We start from the raw sequence: 23,041 nt of genomic DNA, 5'->3' as shown, positions 1-23,041 counted from the left end.
GGAAAATGGAAAGTATGCCTTATGAGAAGGATTCAGGAGTCATAGTGGACTCGACACTATGAACTGCCAGACAGTGTTTAGAAGCCATTAAGAAGACAAACAGAATGTCAGGTTATAGCGCCTTGATATGTGGAGTACAAGGCCAAGGAGGTGATGCTGAAGCTTTATAACACACTGGTGAGGCCTCATCTGGAGTCCTGTGTGCAGTTTTGTTCTCCAGGCTACAAAAAGGACATAGCAGCACAAGAAAAGGTCCAGGGAAGAGCGACTAGGCTGATTCAGGGCTACAGGGGATGAGTTATAAGGAAAGATTAAAAGAGCTGAGCCTTTACAGTTTAAACAAAAGATTAAGAGGTGACATGATTGAAGTGTTTAAAATTATGAAGGGAATTAGTCCAGTGGATCGAGACTGTTATTTTAAAATGAGTTCATCAAGAACACGGGGACGCAGTTGGAAACTTGTTAAGGGTAAATTTCGCATAAACATTAGGAAGTTTTTCTTTACGCAAAGAACGTAGACACTTGAAATAAGCTACCAAGTAGTGTGGTAGACAGTAAGACTTTAAGGACTTTCTAAACTCGACTTGATGTTCTTTAAAAGAATTGAGTGGATAGGACTGGCGAGCTTTGTTGGGCTGAATGGCCTTTTCTCGTCTAGATTGTTCTAATGATAACATTATTTATGAATTAATTCTTTAAATAGTGTGGTTTTGTTTGAACATACTGTTTAAAGCCTAAGCAGGGACAACTGGGAACAAAGAGTCTGTGTCAAAGCAGCAGGGCAGAAGTGCAACAGTTCGTGACGCTTTGTTCTTCTTGTCCCAGACCTTCCATGGTGGAGAGCACACCAATGGCAAAGGTGGCAGTTTTGAATCCGGAAATGCTGAAGCCCATGAAGAAGAGAAAGAGAAAGGAATACCTGAGTCCCTCAGATGAGGAGTCAGAGATGGAGACAATGGTGGGTACAATGAAAGTTTGTTAAGTAATTACATTTTATTGTAAGAAATAAAAGCCATTTGCATTAATGTTGTGAGAGCTAACAGATAAAAGGGATGAACCAACCAGATAATCCAAAGACATGTCGCGTGATGCATACCTATTGCTGCAATAGCAAAGTGCCAACATATGACACCTTTGATAGAGAATGTGGCCCCCATTTGTCATCTGAGGCATGCAATCTTAATAGGAACTGAGTCAATCTAATAATAGCTTAGTTTGTATGGAGTTCAATAATGAATCAAATAGCTACTGTCATCACCTTCTATATTGACCCAAAGCAGCTAGCAATCACCAGGGGCCTCATGTATAACGCCTTGCGTAGAACTCACACTATAACATGGCGTAAGCACAAAAGCGGGATTGTGCGTACGCACAGAAAAATCCAGATGCAGGAATCTGTGCGCACGCATACTTTCACGTTCTTCCACTACATAAATCCCGATTTGCGTGAAAAGTAACGCACGTGCACGCGCCTTCTGTCCCGCCCCAACTCCTCCCAGAATTATGCCTCTTTGAATATGCAAATCAATATAAATAGCCTTCTGTGAAAAGACAATGGGAAAAGCACGGGAGAAAATATAAGAATTTCAGCGAATACCAAGTGGAGGCAAAGGAAAAACGTACTATTTGTTGGTTTAAACAGTGGTATAATCAACAAAAGGAAGCTGATCGAGTGACAGAGTGTCGCAGAAACTCGAAGGCTCAACATCACAAAGTCGCACAGTGCCCGAAATAAAAAAGAAATCACATATCAAAGTCGCTGTGAAAAAGCGAGTCGTAGCCCACCGTCTGAGTGTCATATGAAAGCTTATTAGGGTACAGACAAAAAAAAGGCACACAGTGGGGAAAAAAGCACGAAATGTCAACTTTAATCTCGAAATTTCCACTTTAATCACGTAGTTTATTTTGCCATTAAAGTAGAACATCATCTTAAAATCGTTTAATTTACTAGTTTCTCAAATCCCATTGTAACTAAAGTGGCATGTTAAATGCTTTGTTCTGTATTTGATCTTCTATGTGCTCTATGTGTATGAATCACTACCTGCTTTTTAAACGAGCTTACTCTTTCTCCGACAGGACACATAATCCATTACATTCGTGATATTACAGCTCTCTGAATAATTAAAATACTGAGATGTGATATCTTTTTCATGATGATAGGAATGAAAGCATGTTATTAAACATGGGAACACGGTGGCGCAGTGCTTGTTCATCAGCACTTTGGTCAGCGGCTCTTGTATGTAAAGTGCTTTATAAATAAAGTTGACTTGACTTGACATGTCTCACGCAAGAGGCTTGCTGCGCCATGCGCAACCTTCAATGAAATAATTTATCACAGCAGTACTGTCTCTTTCAAACGTACTAACCTCTAATTCCTGTCCTTACTTTTCTTTCACCAAAAACTCAATCACCACACAATAAGCTATGTAATAGACGTGAAGCCATCTGTAAGCTTAGAACTTCGATTCTTCAAAACTTTTAAGGAACATTGAAATATCTTAGTAGTACGTGTTTAATTATTATATCCGTCTATCTTTCCAGTGTCGCGTCAGCACCAGCAAGAATACAGCGCAAGGCAGGAACAATTACTGAACTAGCTAGCGCTGCGGCACCGTGTCCTCACATGTTTAATTATTAACAATACAGATTATTTAAATGAAGTTAAAGTTTTATCTGTATAATATAATCAACGTGTTTTGCTGCATTTCGTCTTAGAAATGAATACCGTCATCACATGTAAATACGCGCTTTATAAAGTGGCGCAGGTTGTGCAATATTATAACTGTAGTGCAAGTTTACAGTGGGGTAATTGTACTTATAAGTACAAACAGTTCTACAAGGAGCACTTGATGGACTGATTTAGTGTGTTTAGAGTTCTTGGGATGAAACTTTTTCTAAACCGCGAAGTCCGTACAGGGACTAAAGCGTTTGCTGTGGCTCAGGCAGCATCTGCTTCATGCTGTGTACCGATAATTCTCTTTCCAATCAGCTCCTGCTGTGATTTCCCACTCAGATACAGTGATATAAATACTCCGAGTGGTGCAGTGAGAGTAATGTGGAAAAAGATGATCTGCTGTAGCAACCCTTAACGGGATCAGCTGAAAGAAGATGCAGTGAGAGTTACAACGCTATAGCAGTTATGGTATTTGGAATACTATGGCTATTCCCTGGACCATTATATTGCTACAGGTTAATTACAATCAGATGCATTACACTAATAAACAATATGCAGTTAATTTCAGTGTATTTATAAAGCCGCGCCAGGAATGTGGATTTAAGAAAGAAAGGGTGATCACACAGGAACAGTAGCACTGCTTTGACACTGGGTGCCGCCAGTCTGCAAAACCGGGCGGATAAATTGCGTACGCCAAGGAATGAGTTACCGTGGAAATGTGCGTGGCTTTACGCCAAGTTTAGGTTTTATACATCGCGATTTGAGCGTGGAAAGGTTCGTACACAACATTTCTGTGCGTACGCACCGTTTATACATGAGGCCCCAGGTCAGGTCAGATCAGGTTGGAGAGCATGCACCGGTACAGCGTGTTGCCGCACCCACCACATGACGAAACAGCTCGGGATCCTGGTTGACAACCCCCCTGGCAGACACGCGGTCCAGTCCCCCCCCCCCCCCCCCCCCCCCCCTCCAGAAATGTCCCTGTATCTGCCGCAGCTAGCTGTTATGTAGGCATCCCCCTGGTCTGGTCCAGCCACTCGGGTCCTGAACAATGAGGATCCTGTGAGCCGGATCAGCCTCAGGGAATCACTGCACATGGCCATAGTGCCATAACTGACGCTCCCGCATAATGCAGGTAATGCGCCTCATCCGGGATTCCATGCGCAACACAAAGTCAAACCAGTGGTACCCAAGGACTCTCCGAAGAGACGCAGTACCGAAGGAGTCCATTCTTCATCTCAGGTCACTGGATAGAGTCCATGTCTTGCAACCATATAGCAAGACAGGGAGCACCAGGACTTCAAGGACCTTTGTCCTTTTGCAAAGATATCGGGAGCACCACACAATCTTTTCCAGTGACCTCATGAACCCCATGCTCTCCCAATCCGTTTTCTGACTTCATAGGAAGAGTCACCAGAGACATGAATGTCACTGCCGAGGTAAGTAAGCCTCTCAACACAATCGACACTCTCTCTGCAGACAGACATCCTGCCGATGGATGTGCCCAAGAGGTCGTTAAAGGTCTGGATCTTGGTCTTTATCCCAGACACTCGCAAGCTCAGACACTCCGACTCCTCACTCGAGAACCTCAATGAGAGCCGCCACTGACTGCATCGTCAGCAAAGTCAAGATCGGTGAATCTTTCTTCACCAACAAATGCCTTACAACTGCTGGACCCTACAACCCTACCCAACACCCAATCCATGCAAGCATTGAACAGATTAGGATCAAAAACACACCCCTGAAGAACCCCAAAATCAACTGGGAAAAACACAGAGGTCCTGCCTCCACTCTGTGCAGCACTCAGTACACTGGTAACAATCACCACAAGGTAATAAATGTCAATAAGAAGTGGCACAATATGTGTAGATCTGGGAATTTTGTCAAAGTAGGAGCGGTCTTTAGACAGATAGATGATGTTGTTTTAAAAACTAATGAGATCCATTAGTGCTACTGTATATGTCTGCAGTAGTCTGGGAATAAATTATATTAATGCTGCCATTGATTTCTAATTCTTATTCCTTAGCACTCATTACATCAGAAGCAACAGCTGGAGCAGAGAAAGGTTAAGTGACTTGTTCAGGATCTCTCAGTATGCAAGATAGAGGTGTGAACTGAACCAGCAGCCTTGGGCCATAGCCACTTCACCACACTCCCTTCCTGCTTATAGCTGTGCACCACAGAGCACGAACACTGCAGATTCTTTAGAATTTAGTTTTGACTAGCAATGACATAGGGGTGGTAATATTTGGGTGGTATAATGGTACACCCCAAGGACCTAAGTTTATTTCTTGCCAGTATTTTTGCAGCTTGCATATTCTCAGATTGTCTGCGTTTTCCTCCCTGAGACATGAAGATTCAGTTAATTGAAATGCTTAAAATGGCAGTGTTGTTATTGTGTGTGCGCGAGTATGGATTGATATCCCATCCAGAGTTTGTTCACAACCATGTAATAGAGAAGCAAATTCTGAAAGTGGACAGATGGATGGTCTCCTTCACAACAGAGCTTCTTATCCTGATTCAGGATTGTCCGGCCTTATCATAATTTTATCTTCTGTTATTTTAGACTCTCATTTTCCTGGCACAAGAATACCCAGAGTGTAATAATATGTATAAGACACAGTGGTTGGATGTATCTGTTGTGTCTTATTTATCTGTTTCTTTTATTCTAATCACAGGAGGAGAAAACTGAGGATATGAAAAGCGCAGAGGAGATCTGCAGCAACTATGACTCCATTGGAGACTCCAGACAGAGCCAACCAGGTACATTGTGAGAGCTTAAGGACAGAAATCAAAAATGAAACACTGCTGAAACCTGTAAGAACTGTAAAAAGTTGTATACATATTGTGGCCTGTAGAGGGCTCTCTCAAGTCACATACAAACCCAAAATGAGGCCAAAATCCCCAAGAAAGTAATAGATATATTGGGATAAAGATGATGGATAGATAAACACTGGGACTAAACACAAACCAATTCTGCCAAAAAGAACACAAGATCCCTACTGCCTCTCTGGGAGTGTTTCTTGTGATGTATAGTCAGGGAAGTGGGTAACCGTCCTCTCGTCTCTATCTGACTGTTAGAGAGGCTGCCCACTTACCTAACCAAGTATCACCAGAAGCTCTCCCTTAATCACCATTTTCTAAGTGGAGGCCCCACTATGTACAGTAACGTGTGTGTCTGTGATTATAATATATGCTAAAATGTACCCATTGTAATGTACAGTATATTTTAGTGTAAACTAGCCAAAAAACCCACTGCTGCCCAGGTATACTTGTAGTCAAGGAATGAAAGCAAAGGCTTGGGTGTTTTTTAAATGGTGACCCTGTTATCATTGCCAGCTGTCCCTTCCGTCATCCACACTGTTTTTGTATCAATGCCTCTGCTCTAGTGAGTCCATAATTGTGGTAACTCCATGCTGGGTGGTAACCATGAATGCTGTCATGTCTGACTCATCCTCTTAGTTTAAGGTGGACAGTTCATAGTGCTAAAATTAGGAAGAAAAACCGAAAAAAAAGAAGTTAAGTAAGAATCCCTTGATTCTCCTTTGTGTTGTGCTGCACTCCCAATCTCTATGAAGTCTCGCCCAACACTCCCTGCTAAGGCGTATGCTACTCCTTTTTATATTACAATAGACAGAAGCTGCATGTGGTGTTGTTAATATAAGTAACATTAAGCTGTGGTCATTTTGTTTGCTAGTGTGGCTTCAGTCTGTTCAGATGTTTCACTTGCTCTGAGCCAGCAGGTGGCACTGGCGAGCAAACTATAGCAAACAGGAAATAAATTAAAAAACCCTGGGATACCTAGGGGCCAAATTCTATCTTGTCTGGTTGGTCCCATGCAAAATTTGGTTCAAGTCAGTCAAAGGGTGTAGAATTGTATGGGAAACATACATACATACATGCATATGAAAAAGTTTGGGAACTCCTCTTAGTTCTTTGGATTTTTGTTTATCATTGGCTGAGCTTTCAAAGTAGCAACTTCCTTTTAATATACTGTATGACATGCCTTATGGAAACAGTAGTATTTCAGCAGTGACATTAAGTTTATTGGATTAACAGAAAATATGCAATATGCACCATAACAAAATTAGACAGGTGCATAAATTTCGGCACCCCAACAGAGATATGACATCAATACTTAGTTGAGCCTCCTTTTGTAAATCTATCAGCCTCTAGACGCTGTCCTCCTATAGCCTTTGATGAGTGTCTGGATTCTGGATGGAGGTATTGTTGACCAGTCTTCCATACAAAATCTCTCCAGTTCGGTTAAATTTGATGGCTGCCAAGCATGGACAGTGTGCTTCAAATCATCACATAGATTTTCGATGATATTGAAGTCAGGAGACTGAGACGGCCATTCCAGAACATTGTACTTCTCCCTCTGCATGAATGCCTTTGTAGATTTCGAACTGTGTTTTGGGTCATTGTCTTGTTGGAATATCCAACCCCTGCATAACTTCAACTTTGTGGCTGATGCTTGAACATTATCCTGAAGAATTTGTTGATACTGGGTTGAATTCATCTGACCCTCGACTTTAACAAGAGCCCCAGTCTCTGAACTAGCCCCACAGCCCCACAGCATGATGGGACCTCAACCAAATGTGACAGTAGGTAGCAGGTGTTTTTCTTGGAATGCGGTGTTCTTCTTCCGCCATGCAAATCGCTTTTTGCTAGATAGACAGATAGATAGACAGATACTTTATTAATCCCAAGGGGAAATTCACATACTCCAGCAGCAGCATACTGATAAAGAAAATATTAAATTAAAGAGTGAAAACAATGCAGGTATACAGACAGACAATAACTTTGAATAATGTGAACATTTACCCCTGATGAGCCCAAACATATAGTTAGGTCCATAAATATTTGGACAGAGACAACTTTTTTCTAATTTTGGTTCTGTACATTACCACAATGAATTTTAAATGAAACAACTCAGATGCAGTTGAAGTGCAGACTTTCAGCTTTAATTCAGTGGGGTGAACAAAATGATTGCATAAAAATGTGAGGCAACTAAAGCATTTTTTTAACACAATCCCTTCATTTCAGGGGCTCAAAAGTAATTGGACAAATTAAATAACTGGAAATCAAATGTTCATTTCTAATACTTGGTTGAAAACCCTTTGCTGGCAATGACAGCCTGAAGTCTTGAACTCATGGACATCACCAGATGCTGGGTTTCCTCCTTTTTAATGCTCTGCCAGGCCTTTACTGCAGTGGCTTTCAGTTGCTGTTTGTTTGTGGGTCTTTCTGTCTGAAGTTTAGTCTTCAACAAGTGAACTGCCTGCTCAATTGGGTTAAGATCAGGTGACTGACTTGGCCATTCAAGAATTTTCCACTTCTTTGCTTTAATAAACTCCTGGGTTGCTTTGGCTGTATGTTTTGGGTCATTGTCCATCTGTATCATGAAACGCCGCCCAATCAATTTGATTGCATTTAGCTGGATTTGAGCAGACAGTATGTCTCTGAACACCTCAGAATTCATTCGGCTGCTTCTGTCCTGTGTCACATCATCAATAAGCACTAGTGTCCCAGTGCCACTGGCAGCCATGCACGCCCAAGCCATCACACTGCCTCCACCGTGTTTTACAGATGATGTGCTATGCTTTGGATAATGAGCTGTTCCACGCCTTCTCCATACTTTTTACTTGCCATCATTCTGGTAGAGGTTGATCTTGGTTTCATCTGTCCAAAGAATGTTTTTCCAGAACTGTGCTGGCTTTTTTAGATGTTCTTTAGCAAAGTCCAATCTAGCCTTTCTATTCTTGAGGCTTATGAGTGGCTTGCACCTTGCAGTGCACCCTCTGTATTTACTTTCATGCAGTCTTCTCTTTATGGTAGACTTGGATATCGATACGCCTACCCCCTGGAGAGTGTTGTTCACTTGGTTGGCTGTTGTGAAGGGGTTTCTCTTCACCATGGAAATGATTCTGCAATCATCCACCACTGTTGTCTTCTGTGGACGTCCAGGTCTTTTTGCTTTGCTGAGTTTACCAGTGCTTGCTTTCTTTCTCAGGATGTACCAAACTGTAGATTTTGCCACTTCGTAATATTGTAGCAATTTCTCAGATGGGTTTTTTCTGTTTTCGCAGCTTAAGGATGGCTTCTTTCACCTGCATGGAGAGCTCCTTTGACCGCATGTTGTCTGTTCACAGCAAAATCTTCCACATGCAAGCACCACACCTCAAATCAACTCCAGGCCTTTTATCTGCTTAATTGATAATAACATAACGACGGACTTGCCCACACCTGCCCATGAAATAGCCTTTGAGTCAATTGTCCAATTACTTTTGAGCTCCTGAAATGAAGGGATTGTGTTCAAAAAATGCTTTAGTTGCCTCACATTTTTATGCAATCGTTTTGTTCACCCCACTGAATTAAAGCTGAAAGTCTGCACTTCAACTGCATCTGAGTTGTTTCATTTAAAATTCATTGTGGTAATGTACAGAACCAAAATTAGAAAAAAGTTGTCTCTGTCCAAATATTTATGGACCTAACTGTAAATCAAAAATGGGATCAAGTAGTTTGTCTTCATAAATGGAAGGGGTGAAGCCCCCTGTAAGATGGACAGATAGTGTAGCGTTTCTGCTGTCATTGGTGTTAGGTTCAACTGCAGTATGGGGTCTGGGAGAGCACAGATGGAAACACTGTGGTGTGTTCCAGGGATTCCTATGTGATCATAAGGCAGTAGCCATGTCTTTAAAAGTCCAGGAAGTAAATGTGTTTGCTTTACATTCAAAAATATTTTAAATACAAACCTGAGACATGAAATTACTCACAAACGTTCCAGATAAGAAATACTTTCATATTCATTATATGACGCAATTGCAGAATTGAAAGTGATAGCAAGTTTTTTTTTTTTAACATTTTAACATACAAATGTTGCAAATATTCTTAATAATATGCACTTCATCGCCTTTCTAAGCAGATGATTCCTGCCTATAACTTCAGCAGCTCGGGGAATAAATAAAATGCTAATTGTTTCTGCACAGCCCCTGAAGAACTGAAGAAAGAGGACTGGGTGTGGTCAGCATACCTAGAGGACCAGAAGTCCATCGCTGCCCCCCTCAAACTGTTCCATGAGGTAACTTTTCTTGTTATTTCATTTGTATTTGGGAGACCAACATTCCTGCTTACGGTTTCAGGGCATCTGATTCAAAGTAGTAAGGTAAACTGTGCCTTCTTTTTTTTTCCCAAACGCCTTTTAAATCACTTTATGGCAATTGACACAAAGGGAGAGTTTTCTTAGCTCCCTTCTGACCTTTCTAGAGCTTGGTTGGCAGCCGTGAAAACCCCTGTGATGTCCTGTGCCCGCAACCCTCAAACGGAACATGTGATCATTCACAAACCGAGGATGGACCAGGACGAGTGAACAAACAGGCAAGACTGTTTGTTCTAAGGCAAAGCAGAGTATAGTAAAACAATGAGGATAAAAGTACTCAAAGTGGGCAAATGGTGCATTTAAATATATCAATAAATAATTCAAATAAAGAAATCCATAAAATCATGTCAAAACAAAATGGTGCCTTAGAGTTTTCAATTATCCAGGTCATGGAGACCTAACCCATTTATTCTCTCATGCTATCTTCTTCAGGACATCACGATCTCGAAACCACAGACCGCCACATCCACCACGCCGTGCCAGAACTGCCACCTCTTTCAGTAACTAGGGTGCCTTGCAGTTCTTTAGATGCAACAACTCTCACTCCTCCCACCTTCGGGATGGTCCAGTGTTTTCTCTCTCTCTCTCTCTCTCTCTCTCTCTCTTTCTCTCACACACATCTGGTCCACAATTCAGCACACAAGAATACAGCCAACTCATAAAGCCTCCATGAAGCCCTTGGGCTTACAGCTTTTAAATCATCAGCATGCTGAAGCTGCCCATCCCATCCTGTCCTCCAAAAATGACTCCAGTAAATGATTATGATTGCGATTGTCTCTTTCTCTTTTGCTCTTTCTCTCTCATCGTTTTTCTCTCAATACTTTTTCTTTTGCAGAGTCTTCTCTCCGTGCATAGCACTGACCCACACTTTTCATTATGCTTGTCCTGACTCTATGCTGGTGCCTGCCAATTATGAATACAACTGCACACACACTCAATTGTGCGTCCCATCCTAGGGCGAGTGAAAAAAATGTAAAAATTACTAATTCAATCCAATAAAACACCTCCATGGACACGTCTTGCCACAATCCCATCTTCCTTCTGAAAAGTGTCACAGATGACAACCATCTGTTCACAACTTGAAAAGAGAAATGAAGAAGCTCTGAGATAACCTGAGGCTCCCAGTCCAATGTTCAGTGGTCCCCCTGTGCCTCCATCCTAGTTTTGTAAAAAGAGGCAGATCAAACTGTGACAGTATCTCGAAACTCTTTTCCCATAATGATGCCATGATGAATGTCCTTATAACAGAGCATAATAAGCATAAAAAACTAATTGTGTTAAGTATCCAAACCACTGTGTCAGTATTTAGTAGAGATACTTTTGTTGAAATTCCAACCATAAGTCCATCCATACATTATCCAACCCGCTATATCCTAACTACAAGGTCACGGGGGTCTGCTGGAGCCAATCCCAGCTAACACAGGACGCAAGGCAGGAAACAAACCCCGGGCAGGGCGCCAGCCCACCGCAGGGCAACCATAAGTGTTTTTGGATTATTTTCTGTCAGCTTTGCACATCTGGAGACAAGAATTTTGGGCTACTGTTCTTGTGTAGAATTTTACAAAAGTCTCCAAGCTGGACTAAAATTTTTACAGAACAGCACTTTTCCACTCTGGCACATATTCTCACTTGGACTGAGCTCAGCTTTTGAAGTTTGTTTCTCATTTATTAAGAAAATTTTCTGGTTTCACATACCTTGTTTTGTTTCAAGTTTCTGGCCCTTTGATTTTGTCTTGCCCCTTGGTAATTCTTTTACCAAATTCACGCTCTGATCCTCTCGCCTAACATGCCGGTATCTTTGCCTATCATTTTGCACCTGTTCAGTCTGATTCATACACCTCCCTCGATTCCTCCAGCTGCCCATTTTACACTTTTCACACTCCTCCATGAAGATGGACAACTCTTAATGAGTATATACTATTTCCATTTTGAATTTTGGAGTTTGACTTTTTTGCTTTTGTGCCCACCCTCCACCACAACTTATCGTCTATGGGGAAGGAGCGAAAGCTTTGGATTCATCCAAAATTTCGTTCCCTGGTTTTCGACAGATCTCAACATTTTAGGGACCCTGATACCGAACACATCGATATCTCGATGATGAGTGTGTGTATGTCTGTCTCTGTGCGTCTCTGTGTCACAGTTTCTAGAGCTAAAACGGCTGGACAGAAAAATACCAAACTCGAAACTTGAGCCTGTTATGAGATCACGACGTGCTGATTAGTTTTTGAGCCAAATCAGGCAAGAGAAAGAGGTCCTCTAGAGGAACCATAAAATACCGTAATTATGAATTTGTCTCGTCAATTGCTATCGTAATGACCTATTTTATAATGAGACAGATCAGCATCAGAGTGGTAAATAATGACTGAAATGTTATAGAATAGTTCGGGTAACTTGGTTCCTAGTGCTCAAATTTTACTGATGCTAACGTCCAAATGTTTTGTATTTCATTGCTAGGTCTTTAGTTCTGTTTTCTACCTTTTTACTTCTTTGTTTTCTTCCTTGATATTTTTAAAGTTTAGATTTTGTTTTTAATTTTGTAAAATAGTGTTTTTGTTGTATTATTCTCCTTCTTTTCTTTGTCAAACCTTTTATTTAATTTAATTAATACATTAAATAACTAATCATTTCATTGTGGCCTGGATTTTCTATCTCTATGTGTGCCAAATCACAATTGTTATATTTCAGTCAGGTTTCCTACCCCAGTTAGGGTTCAGATCAATGTATTGCGTCTATTTTGTTCATCACTGAGCCCTTTATTTATGTTAATGTTATTTTTGTTTGCTGTCTCTTGTATTTCTTAGAATGTTTTACGTTGCATGACCCCTAGGAGGCAGGGCCACCTGCCAATCACCGCCAGGAACTGCCCTCCATTCTATTTACCCAGAGCCTCTCCCGCAGTTCCTGGAAGTTCATATTAAATGCAGTTCGGAGTGGTCAGTTCTTAATTTTTTTGTAAATTCAATGTGCTCTTTGTTTTTATGAATTTTTTAGACCCCTTGCTATGTGTTTTGACTTAGCAATTGGAACCTGTTTTGGGACTTGCTTGCTTTGGATTGCATTTTACAGGCAACTCCTTTTTGCCTTTGTGCTCCTTCAGAGCTCCACTCTTGTGGAAAACCTTTTTGGTTAAAAATAAATGTTTTATGAAGTTTTTATGAGGCCCTTTTTACTTTCTCGTGTACAAAGTATAGGGAAAGTATTGTAATCGTCCAATAATTTGACCTTGAGATTTTGGTGAATCTCGACGTTGTAGACCTCCCTGAGTTCGATTTACTTTCTTGTAGGGAAAGTATTGTAATTGTCCAAATATTTGATATCGAGATTTTGATAAATCTCGACATTTTAGACCTGCCTGAATCCGAAAATACCATTTTTGGAATTATGTCTGTGTGTCTGTCTGTGTGTGTATGTAAATCTGAGTACGCTTCCACTTAGGTCAACCAAATTTTGCATACAAGTATTGGGTACAAAATGTAGGTTTCTATCAATGTTTGAGCTATTTCTGCTAACCGGAAGTGGTACTTTACCTTTTATTCATGCAGCTGCAGAGTCTGATTTATTTAACTTTACTTTTCTCATAATTGTTCAATATATTATTAATTTGATTTGATTTGTTGTTTATGGTTCTTTAATGTACATAATATAAAAATATAATCATGGTCTTGCAGTTTAGTCCTCAAATATCCATGTCCATATCTGAGTATACCAGAAAGTCCAGGGGAAACCACTCCCGATTTTTGCAACTAGTTTTGACATTATTATTATTATTATTTTTTTTTTTGGTATTTGGCACGCTGTATGAATCCCCAAAGAGACATTGTCTTTTTGTGTGACCTTTGGGGATCATAGCACAGTGTCGGTGCTCCTGGAGCACCTTTTGGGTTAAGGGCCTTGCTCAAGGGCCCAACAGAGTAAAATCTGTTCTGGCAGTAATGGGATTTGAACTGGCAACCATCCAGGTAGCAGCATAGAAGATCTAGCTGTATCTAGTTATTTGACATTAAATCAAAAGAGCGGGCATTTTTGGGAGTGCTTTTGGGACTTTAGGATACCTAGTCCGCAACACTACTACCTTCCACTGTAGTACACGTACATAGCACTTCTATCAAACTCTAAGTGTCCTCATAGTTCTTGTGGTAATAGTCTTGGAACTTTGCTTCTACAGTTTATGTAGCTCATTATAGTTCATGACAGAAAGTCTATGCAATTGCGCACATATATTAGTTGTATTTGATGTTGTATAATAGAGAGATACAGAATAATGTAATACATAAAATACACACAAACCAGTGCAATAGGCAAGCAGGTTGCCTAACATTGGAGCACACAGTACTGGAATGCTGAGAGATGAACCATGGGATGGATTCCCAGTTATGGCTCAGGACACGTGTGACACAATACTTTTGCTCCAAATGCCAAATGAAGCATCAATGAAAAGCCTTCTATGTTTCTTTTCAGTTTCAAACCATTCCCCAGATGGAAAATAATTTTAAGGTTGGGATGAAGCTTGAAGGAATTGATCCCCAGCACCCTTCCATGTACTTTGTGCTGACTGTAGCAGAGGTACGTTTCCAAAAAGAATAGATGGGGAAGAGTTCATGACCTACAGTACAATACATTTAACATTTGTTATTTCCTCAGGTCTGTGGCTATCGCATCCGTCTTCATTTTGATGGCTACTCAGATTGCCATGACTTCTGGGTAAATGCCAACTCTCCAGACATTCATTGGGCTGGCTGGTGTGAAAGAACAGGACACAAGCTCTACACTCCCAAAGGTTAGACATTTAAATGGGGAAAGGCTGACATTTTTCTATTTATTGATCACTAACCCATGTCTTGATTCCAGGCTGTAAAGAAGAAGAATTTACCTGGTCCAGCTACTTGAAAATCACCAAGTCACAAGCAGCGCCAAAAGAGTTCTTTACTAGTTCAGACGAAGTAAGGGTGTTCTTCTTAAATTACATTTCTTAAAAGTATTTTTGATCATTTTTTTTCATCATTTTTTCACTTTTGTTATATGTAGCTCTCTTCACCGAGTGTAGTCTCACATCTCTTGCATCCATCCATCCAGCCATTATCCAACCCGCTGAATCCGAACACAGGGTCACGGGACATCTCTTGCACATACATGAAACTCTATTTTTAAATCGTTTACTGCTGTGGCTTAGTGGTTAGAGCAGTTGCCTCGCAGCTCCATGGACCTGGCCTCACCCACTGTATTTGTCGATTGCCCACATTCTCCACAGGTTCATGTCAGCTTCCCCCAGAACTCTACTTTCATCCGCCATCCTAAGCATGTAGAGGTGACATTAACTTGTGACTCTAAATTGCACTAAAAGATGTACTTTAATTTCTTGTAATCCTGTAAATAGCTACAACATTGTAAAGAAAATGTATTTGTTGGCAGATACCATATTTATTAAAGGGTAATTGACAGGTACTATAGCTTCGATTACAGTTATTTGAAACCACTTTATAATAACTAATGTCATTTCTCCCCTTGTGTTTAATTATCTTCCACATATCAGTTGGAATCATCTTGTGAATTTCGAGTTGGAATGAAGCTGGAGGCTGTGGACCGCATGAACCCCTCACTCATCTGTGTTGCTACAGTGACTGACGTGGTGGATAACCGGTTCCTAGTCCATTTTGACAACTGGGATGATACCTATGATTACTGGTGAGGAAAAACATCATCTCAGTTAGGCCGGACCGTGAGCATAGGTTACTGTCATTGGCACAGCCAATGCTTAATCTCACCTTTTCTCATTTTAATTTTTTATATGTTGACTCATCACTTTAGCTTTGTTGTTTTCTCATCTTTTTGTCAGGAAATAATATTTCCAAATCTATCTAATCTATCTATTTTGGGATTAATAAAGTATCTATCTATCTATCTATCTATCTATCTATCTATCTATCTATCTATCTATCTATCTATCTATCTATCTATCTATCTATCTATCTATCTATCTATCTATCTATCTATCTATCTATCTATCTATCTATCTATCTATCTGCTTAGTTTAAGAAACTATTTTGGACAATAAAATGAACGAACTGAGCTTGTGCTGGAGAGATCTGATTGCCTGAAACAATCCATGTTGGTTTTGTAAGAACATAAAAAGTTTGACAAAAGACAGCTATCATTGGCCTTGCCCCTCACTGTTTCATATCCTCACACTAAGAGGCTGGCCGGTGAACCCGGGGCCTTTGAGTTAGAAAGCACCAGCTTATCCAATTAAGGAACAGCCCCATTTCCAAAGGTGGGATGCTATGTAAAAAACAGAATATGATGATTTGCAAATCATTTAAGCCCATATTTAATTGCAAATAGAACAAAGATGAATGCTGCAACTGAGAAATTTTATTTGTTTATGAAAAAGTAGCTACTGTAGCTATCAAAGACAGGTCTTCTTCTTCTTCATTTGGCTGCTTCCGTTAGGGGTCGCCACAGTGAATCATCATCTGTTTCCATCTCTTCCTTTTCCTCTGCATCTTCCTCTGTCACACCCACCACCTGTTATGTCCTCCCTCATCACATCCATAATCCTCCTCTTAGGCCTTCCTCTTCTCCTCTTGCCTGGCAGCTTTATCCCTAGCATCCTTCTCTTAGTATACCCAGCATCTCTTCTCTGCACCAAACCACTTGCTTCTCTGGCTTTGTCTCCAAACTGTCCAACCTGAGCTGACCCTCTAATGTCCTTGTTCCTAATCCTGTCCATCCTCATCACACCCAATGCAAATATTAACATCTTTAACTCTGACACCTCCAGCTCTGTCTCCTGCTTTCTGGTCAGTGCCACCAACCCATATAACATAGCTGGTCTCACTGCTGTCTTGTAGACCTCTTCTCCAGCCACTTCACCCCACCTGCACTCTCTTCCGTAATGCCTGTTACTCTGTACTGTTGATCCTAAGTATTTAAACTCATCCACCTTCGCCAGCTCTACTCCTTGCATCCTCACCATTCCTCTTACTTCCTTCTCATTCACACACATATTCAGACAAGTAACTGAATAACATTTGCTATCTCTTGTTCTTCGTGTACCTTCAGCGCCTTTCCTCTGCATTCGCGTGTGTATGAATGATTTTCAAGGCGCGATTCTTGCCTTATAATTTCAGTCTTTGAAGGCGACTCTCTCAGTATGCCTCATACACCTTTACTGCTCTCTGTGAGTCTCCCACTCGCACTTCCTCTTCTGATCGCATCAGGAAAGCCAAACTGACCAATCACACCAAAGCCAAACCGACCAATCAGACTTCTCAGAGGGACTGGACACACAGACCTTACTGTTTTATTATATAGTAGATATGTGCTCATTTAGAATTTGATGCTAGAGCACGTTCCGAAAAATTTTGGACAGGGCAATGAAAAACTGGAACAGTTGTGTGATGCTAAAAAAAACAGCTGGTGGAACATCTCACAACTAATTAGGTTAATTGGCAACAGGTAAGTGACATGATTGGATATAGAAAGAGCGTCCGAGGGAAATGCAGTCTCTCAGAAGTAAAGATGGGTTCACTATTCAGTGAAAGACTGCAACAATTTAAGAATGATGTTACTCAATGGAAAATGCCATCAGGCACAGACGTGAATATCGGCAGAGATTCTTTGCAGCCTTCGATGGTTATTGTACAGCGTTCAACTCAGTTGATTGAGCTACCCTGTGGGACATCCTGAGACTTTGCGGGATCCCACTGAAGTTGCTGGATATCATGGCCGGCCTGTACACTGGTACTGTGAGTGCTGTGCAGAGTGGAGGCAGAACCTCTGCATTTTTCCCATGTTTTCAATGCTTGCATGGACTGGGTGTTGGGCAGGGTCGTGGGGTCCTGCAGCAGTTGGGCATCTATTGGAGAAGAAAGATTAACTGATCTTGGCTTTACAGAGTCAATGGAGGCTCTGATCGGACTCTGAGTGAGGAGTCTGAGTGTTTAAACTTGCGAATGTCCAGGATAAAAACCAAGATCCAGGCCTTTAATGACATTTTGGGCGCAGCCATCAGCAATGTCTCAGTCTGCGGAGAGAGTGTCGACTTCGTCGAGAGGTTTACATTCATGTCTCTGGTGACTCTTACCATGAAGTCAGCAGACGGATTGAGAGACCATGGAGGGCTCATGAGTTCGCTGGAAAGGGCTGTGCAAAAGGACGAATGTCCAAGTCTTTAGAGACCTGGTGCTTCCTGTTTTGCTATATGGTTGTGAGACGTGGACACCATCCGGTGAGCCGAGATGAAGACTGTTTCCCAGCTGTTGCAACAGTAGGCTCACTGCTCCACATTAGCCTTTGTCCAAACAGCCTCACTACAGTTTTTTACAGTTCTTGTTTTTTTTGTTATTTCTCAGGTGTGACGCTGGTAGTCCGTACATCCATCCCATTGGCTGGTGCCAGGAGAGGGGTCGACCTCTCACTCCACCTCAAGGTGAGTGACAGAGTCAGATTTGGAAACCAAAACAGTTTACAAAATTTTGAAGAATTTATGGTCCTGGCACAAATTAATAATGTTTAATACCTTTTGGATGTGTTTTTTTTATTTATTTCATTTTATTAATTTTATTGTAATCATTCATACAAATCGATCAATTTTTACAAAAAATAGGATTGAAAAAACAAGTTGACCCCCACCCCTGAGAGATAGAGCATGGCCAACGGGGTAAAACTTAAGGCTTGTAAACATACCTAAATTGATGAGTTTAATAGGCCAGTAGAGATGAATGGAGAGGAAAAAGAAATGTGGAGATAATTGCTTCCTCGGTGCTTTAAGAGCTTATTCTAAAATTTTATTGATTATATCCTGCCAGGTTTTAAAAAAATTCTGTACAGATCCTCCAACTGAATATTTGATTTTTTCCAATTTCAAATTGTATAAAACATTGGTTACCCACTGACTTAAAAGAGGAGAGTTAGGATTCTTCCAGTTTAACAAAATAAGTCTGCGTGCCAAAAGTGTAGTGAATGCAATCACAGTTTGCTTGTCCTTCTCCAATTTAAACCCATCTGGAAGAACACCAAACACAGCTGTTAATGGGATAGGAGGGATTGTGACATCAAGGCTGTCTGAAAGGGACTTAAAAATTTTGGTCCAAAATGATGTTAATTTGGTGCAGGCCCAGAACATGTGACCCAGTGAGGCTGGGACTTGATTGCAGCGTTCGCAGGTTGGAACTTGCCCTGGAAAAGTTTTGAACAGTTTTAGGCGAGACAGATGAGCTCGATATATAATTTTGAGTTGAATAATTGTATGCTTTGCACATATGGAGCACGAGTGAAGTCTCTGCATTGCTACTTTCCACTCCCTTTCTGATATATTGATTAACTAGCAAAATACCCGCGCTTCGCAGCGGAGAAGTAGTGTGTTAAAGAGGTTATGAAAAAGTAAAGGAAACATTTTAAAAATAACGTAACATGATTGTCAATGTAATTGTGTTGTCATTGTTATGAGTGTTGCTGTCATATATATATACATATACATCCATCCATCCATTTTCCAACCCGCTGAATCCGAACACAGGGTCACGGGGGTCTGCTGGAGCCAATCCCAGCCAACACAGGGCACAAGGCAGGAAACAATCCTGGGCAGGGTGCCAACCCACCGCAGATACATATACATATACACATATATTATATATATACGTATACACATATATTATATATATACATATACACATATATATATATTATATATATATATATATATATATATATATATATATATATATATATATATATATACACATATACACATATATTATATACATATACACATATATATATATATATACACACACATATACACATATATTATATATATATATATATATATATATATATATATATATACACACATATACACATATATATATATATATATACACACATATACACATATATTATATATATATATACACACATATACACATATATTATATATATATATATATATATATATATATATACACACATATACACATATATTATATATATATATATATATATATATATATATATATACACACATATATACACATATATTATATATATATATATATATATATATATATATATATATATATATATATATATATATACATATACACACATACATGCACTTAAAATAACATAGAAATCAATATAAACAACATTAACATCATTATCATATGAGAATATGAAGTAATATATAAGAAGCACATTTCATATAAATATAAATTATTAAACAGTAAAATCTTCTATAATTTGCTACCGTGGCTATTCGTTTGTCTGTCCAGGATTTTAAATCACCTGTAGCTCGCAAACCGTTTCACCTATTGACTTGAAATCTGGTACACATATAGTACATCATGTCTACTATCCACTTTATGGGTGATGATTGTATTACTCTTTTTATCTTTATTTTATTTTATTGTAGAATCAACTCCTATCTGCGCACACCAGGGCGGCCGTAGGCGGATGCGTATGGTGTATTCACTCCATGTTATCGTGCATTGCGCTGTCATTGGTATTTTGATAAAAGAATTTGAACAACATATAAGAAGCGTATAAATTATTAAACAATAAAGCATTAACATTTAAGAAGTAAAGCTACATTGAGTACTACTGCAGTGCCTTCGGGTATACCTCATTTTTTGTTTGCCCATTACATGCTTAAATGTATACATTTTTTGGTGTACCTACCCGAGAACATGCGACATATAACCGAGCGTGGGAGAAGCATGGATTTTAAACACGCGTTGAGTTCATCTGCTGGTCTCCCTCGTAGAATAACTGGTAATGTTTGACTAAAATCTACAGCGAGTAAAACGACATTACCTCCTATTTTTTTTTTACGATCTCTGAGATCTTGCTTTCTTCGGTTCAAGGCTTCATAAGCTCTTTTATGTTCCATGGTGTACTTATCCTAAACCATCATCTTTGAATGTTGCAAGACTTTCACCTTGTATGTAGATCGGGGTAATTACATTCATTGCATTCCTAGTCTGAATCACAATCTGATTGTATGGGTGGTTACCTGGCAGGTAACGCTTATGCTTGGTCATCAAGTTGTCTAACATCCGCCACGTGCCCTCTTTTAATTGCGAGAAGCAGATATATATAGCAAAATTCTTGCGCTTCGTTGCGGCGAAGTACTGCTTTTAATTTTTTATTAAGAAGAAAAGAAAACCTTTTTAAACGGATCGAAAATATACCAATAACAATTTGTTAAGGATCTGTTTTTTTGTGAACCTCCCTTTTCACAGCTGTCGCGCTACGGCGTGTGTTTCGTTTATTTGACAGTATGTAGATTGTGGTAATTACATTCATGGCATTTGTTTTCTGAATCACAATCTGATTGTATGGGTGGTTACCTGCCAGGTTATGCTTGTGGTTGGTCAGGAAGTCGCCTTACGTCCGCCACGTGCCCTCTTTCTGTTCCCATAAGCAGATCATAGAATGGCTTTAATAGTTTACTTTCAAATAATGCAAAGAGTACGCGACACGTGTTTTTCCCTAATTCTGGGGTGATCAGGCGTACACACTCACTGCATCCCCTCTCGGGAATCGAATCTCTATCATCAGCGCCAGAGTTGAAACCCCTAACGTTGCGGTCAGCAAGTCGGCTAACATCCGCCATGTGCCGTCTTTCAGTTGCGAAATGGTTGAAATTGTTTACTTTCAAATTATGCAAAGAGTACGCGACACGTGTTTCGCCCTAATTCTGTGCTCTTCATGCATACACACTCATTGCATCCCCTCTCGGGAATCGAATCTCGAACGTCAGCGCCAGAGGTGAAGCCCCTAACGTTGCGCTACGGCGTGTGGTTCGTTTATACCTCGTGTCTTCTCATTAAACTTTTATCTCGCAAATATGTTATTGCAATCCGCAGCGGGAGCATTTCTATAAACTTAATTTAAACTTACGTTTTACACCGTGCTTTGTTTCCCTTATGAAGATGCTTGTATGCTTCAGAAACTTGCTTCTTATTGTTTCGCTCCCTTCTCAATTGTTTAATGAATTTTTTGTTCTTCGCTGTTTGCGGCTCTTCCTTCATTTCTCACTACTGCGTTCACAGTCTTTTCACGTGATTACGTGGGAGGCGTGATGACGTTACACTCAACTCCGCCTCCCACGGCCATCGAGCTGCCGTCCATTACAGTATATTGTCAAAAAAGAGGTTCCAGTTATGACCATTACGCGTTGAATTTCGAAATGAAACCTGCCGAACTTTTGTAAGTAAGCTGTAAGGAATGAGCCTGCCAAATTTCAGCCTTCCACCTACACGGGAAGTTGGAGAATTAGTGATGAGTCAGTCAGTGAGTCAGTCAGTGAGTCAGTCAGTCAGTCAGTGAGGGCTTTGCCTTTTATTATTATAGACTGGATGTGTTTTTTTGATAAAACATTAGTGTAGGGTAACATTTAGCAGGAAATGTTCAAAATAAAAGTACTTTCCATGAAAAGCCATATTCAATAGCAGAATGTCACATGAATAAGAAAAGAGAAATCACAATAATTAAAAAAATGAAATCACGTTTTAGCCTTTCGGCCAGTTTCTTGAATAGTGACAACAGGTAACCGATATAAACTGATGAAAAAGAAAGATCTCTGCAAATACACAACATTGACCCTCTTAAAAGGGAGATAAAATACAGTCTGTATGTCATATTCATCATTTTTAAGGTTTAATATGTTGCTTACATCAACGTATGTTAAAATAACAGCTCGGTGATATTTATTATTATGTGTGTGAATTGTCATTTGGCTGGCTTGCCTGCATTTCCCTACTTGATCAAGGGTGCCGTCACTTCCCAGTTTCTCTGAAATGTTGCGTACGCATGGGTCAGAGTTTCCATAAATATACAGACGTTCCCCTGTCACATTTTTTCTTTTAGAAATCCCAAAGCCTGCGAGGGAAGTTGCATACATATATTTCAAGCTTCTATTTGTGCGTACACAAACTTTATAACTGAGGCCCCCAGACTGGAAACAGAAAATTGCAGCTTCTTAACCACATAATGCCAAGAGACATTGCTATGGATGCAGTTTGGTGAGGGAGCAGGGGGACATAAAACCATATAAAGTAACTGCATTCTCAACTGTACTGCGACATATTTACCTCAAATCCCAGGTCAAACATAATATATTGTTCATAATAAATTTACAATATTAAGTAACTCTCACTTACATTAACATATTTAAAAATATGAAATTGTAAAAGTAGTACTCT

At 40.0% G+C, this 23,041-nt stretch overlaps 1 protein-coding gene across 1 annotated transcript in view; it reads left to right on the top strand.

Moving 5' to 3' along the window:
• l3mbtl1 (L3MBTL histone methyl-lysine binding protein 1) overlaps positions 1-23,041 on the top strand; it is a 100,876-nt gene that overhangs the window by 25,066 nt on the left and 52,769 nt on the right. The window contains exons 6-13 of the mRNA XM_028810633.2: positions 826-958; positions 5,353-5,437; positions 9,667-9,758; positions 14,295-14,399; positions 14,478-14,613; positions 14,685-14,776; positions 15,367-15,518; positions 18,188-18,264. Of these exons, the coding sequence (XP_028666466.2) occupies positions 826-958; positions 5,353-5,437; positions 9,667-9,758; positions 14,295-14,399; positions 14,478-14,613; positions 14,685-14,776; positions 15,367-15,518; positions 18,188-18,264 (872 nt within the window). The remainder of the gene's footprint in view (positions 1-825; positions 959-5,352; positions 5,438-9,666; positions 9,759-14,294; positions 14,400-14,477; positions 14,614-14,684; positions 14,777-15,366; positions 15,519-18,187; positions 18,265-23,041) is intronic.

This window comes from Erpetoichthys calabaricus, chromosome 10 (assembly GCF_900747795.2).
Source record: "Erpetoichthys calabaricus chromosome 10, fErpCal1.3, whole genome shotgun sequence".
Classification (NCBI taxonomy): Eukaryota; Metazoa; Chordata; class Cladistia; order Polypteriformes; family Polypteridae; genus Erpetoichthys; species Erpetoichthys calabaricus.
Note: the sequence above shows the minus strand (reverse complement) of the source record. Positions and strands in the feature narration are given on the sequence as shown.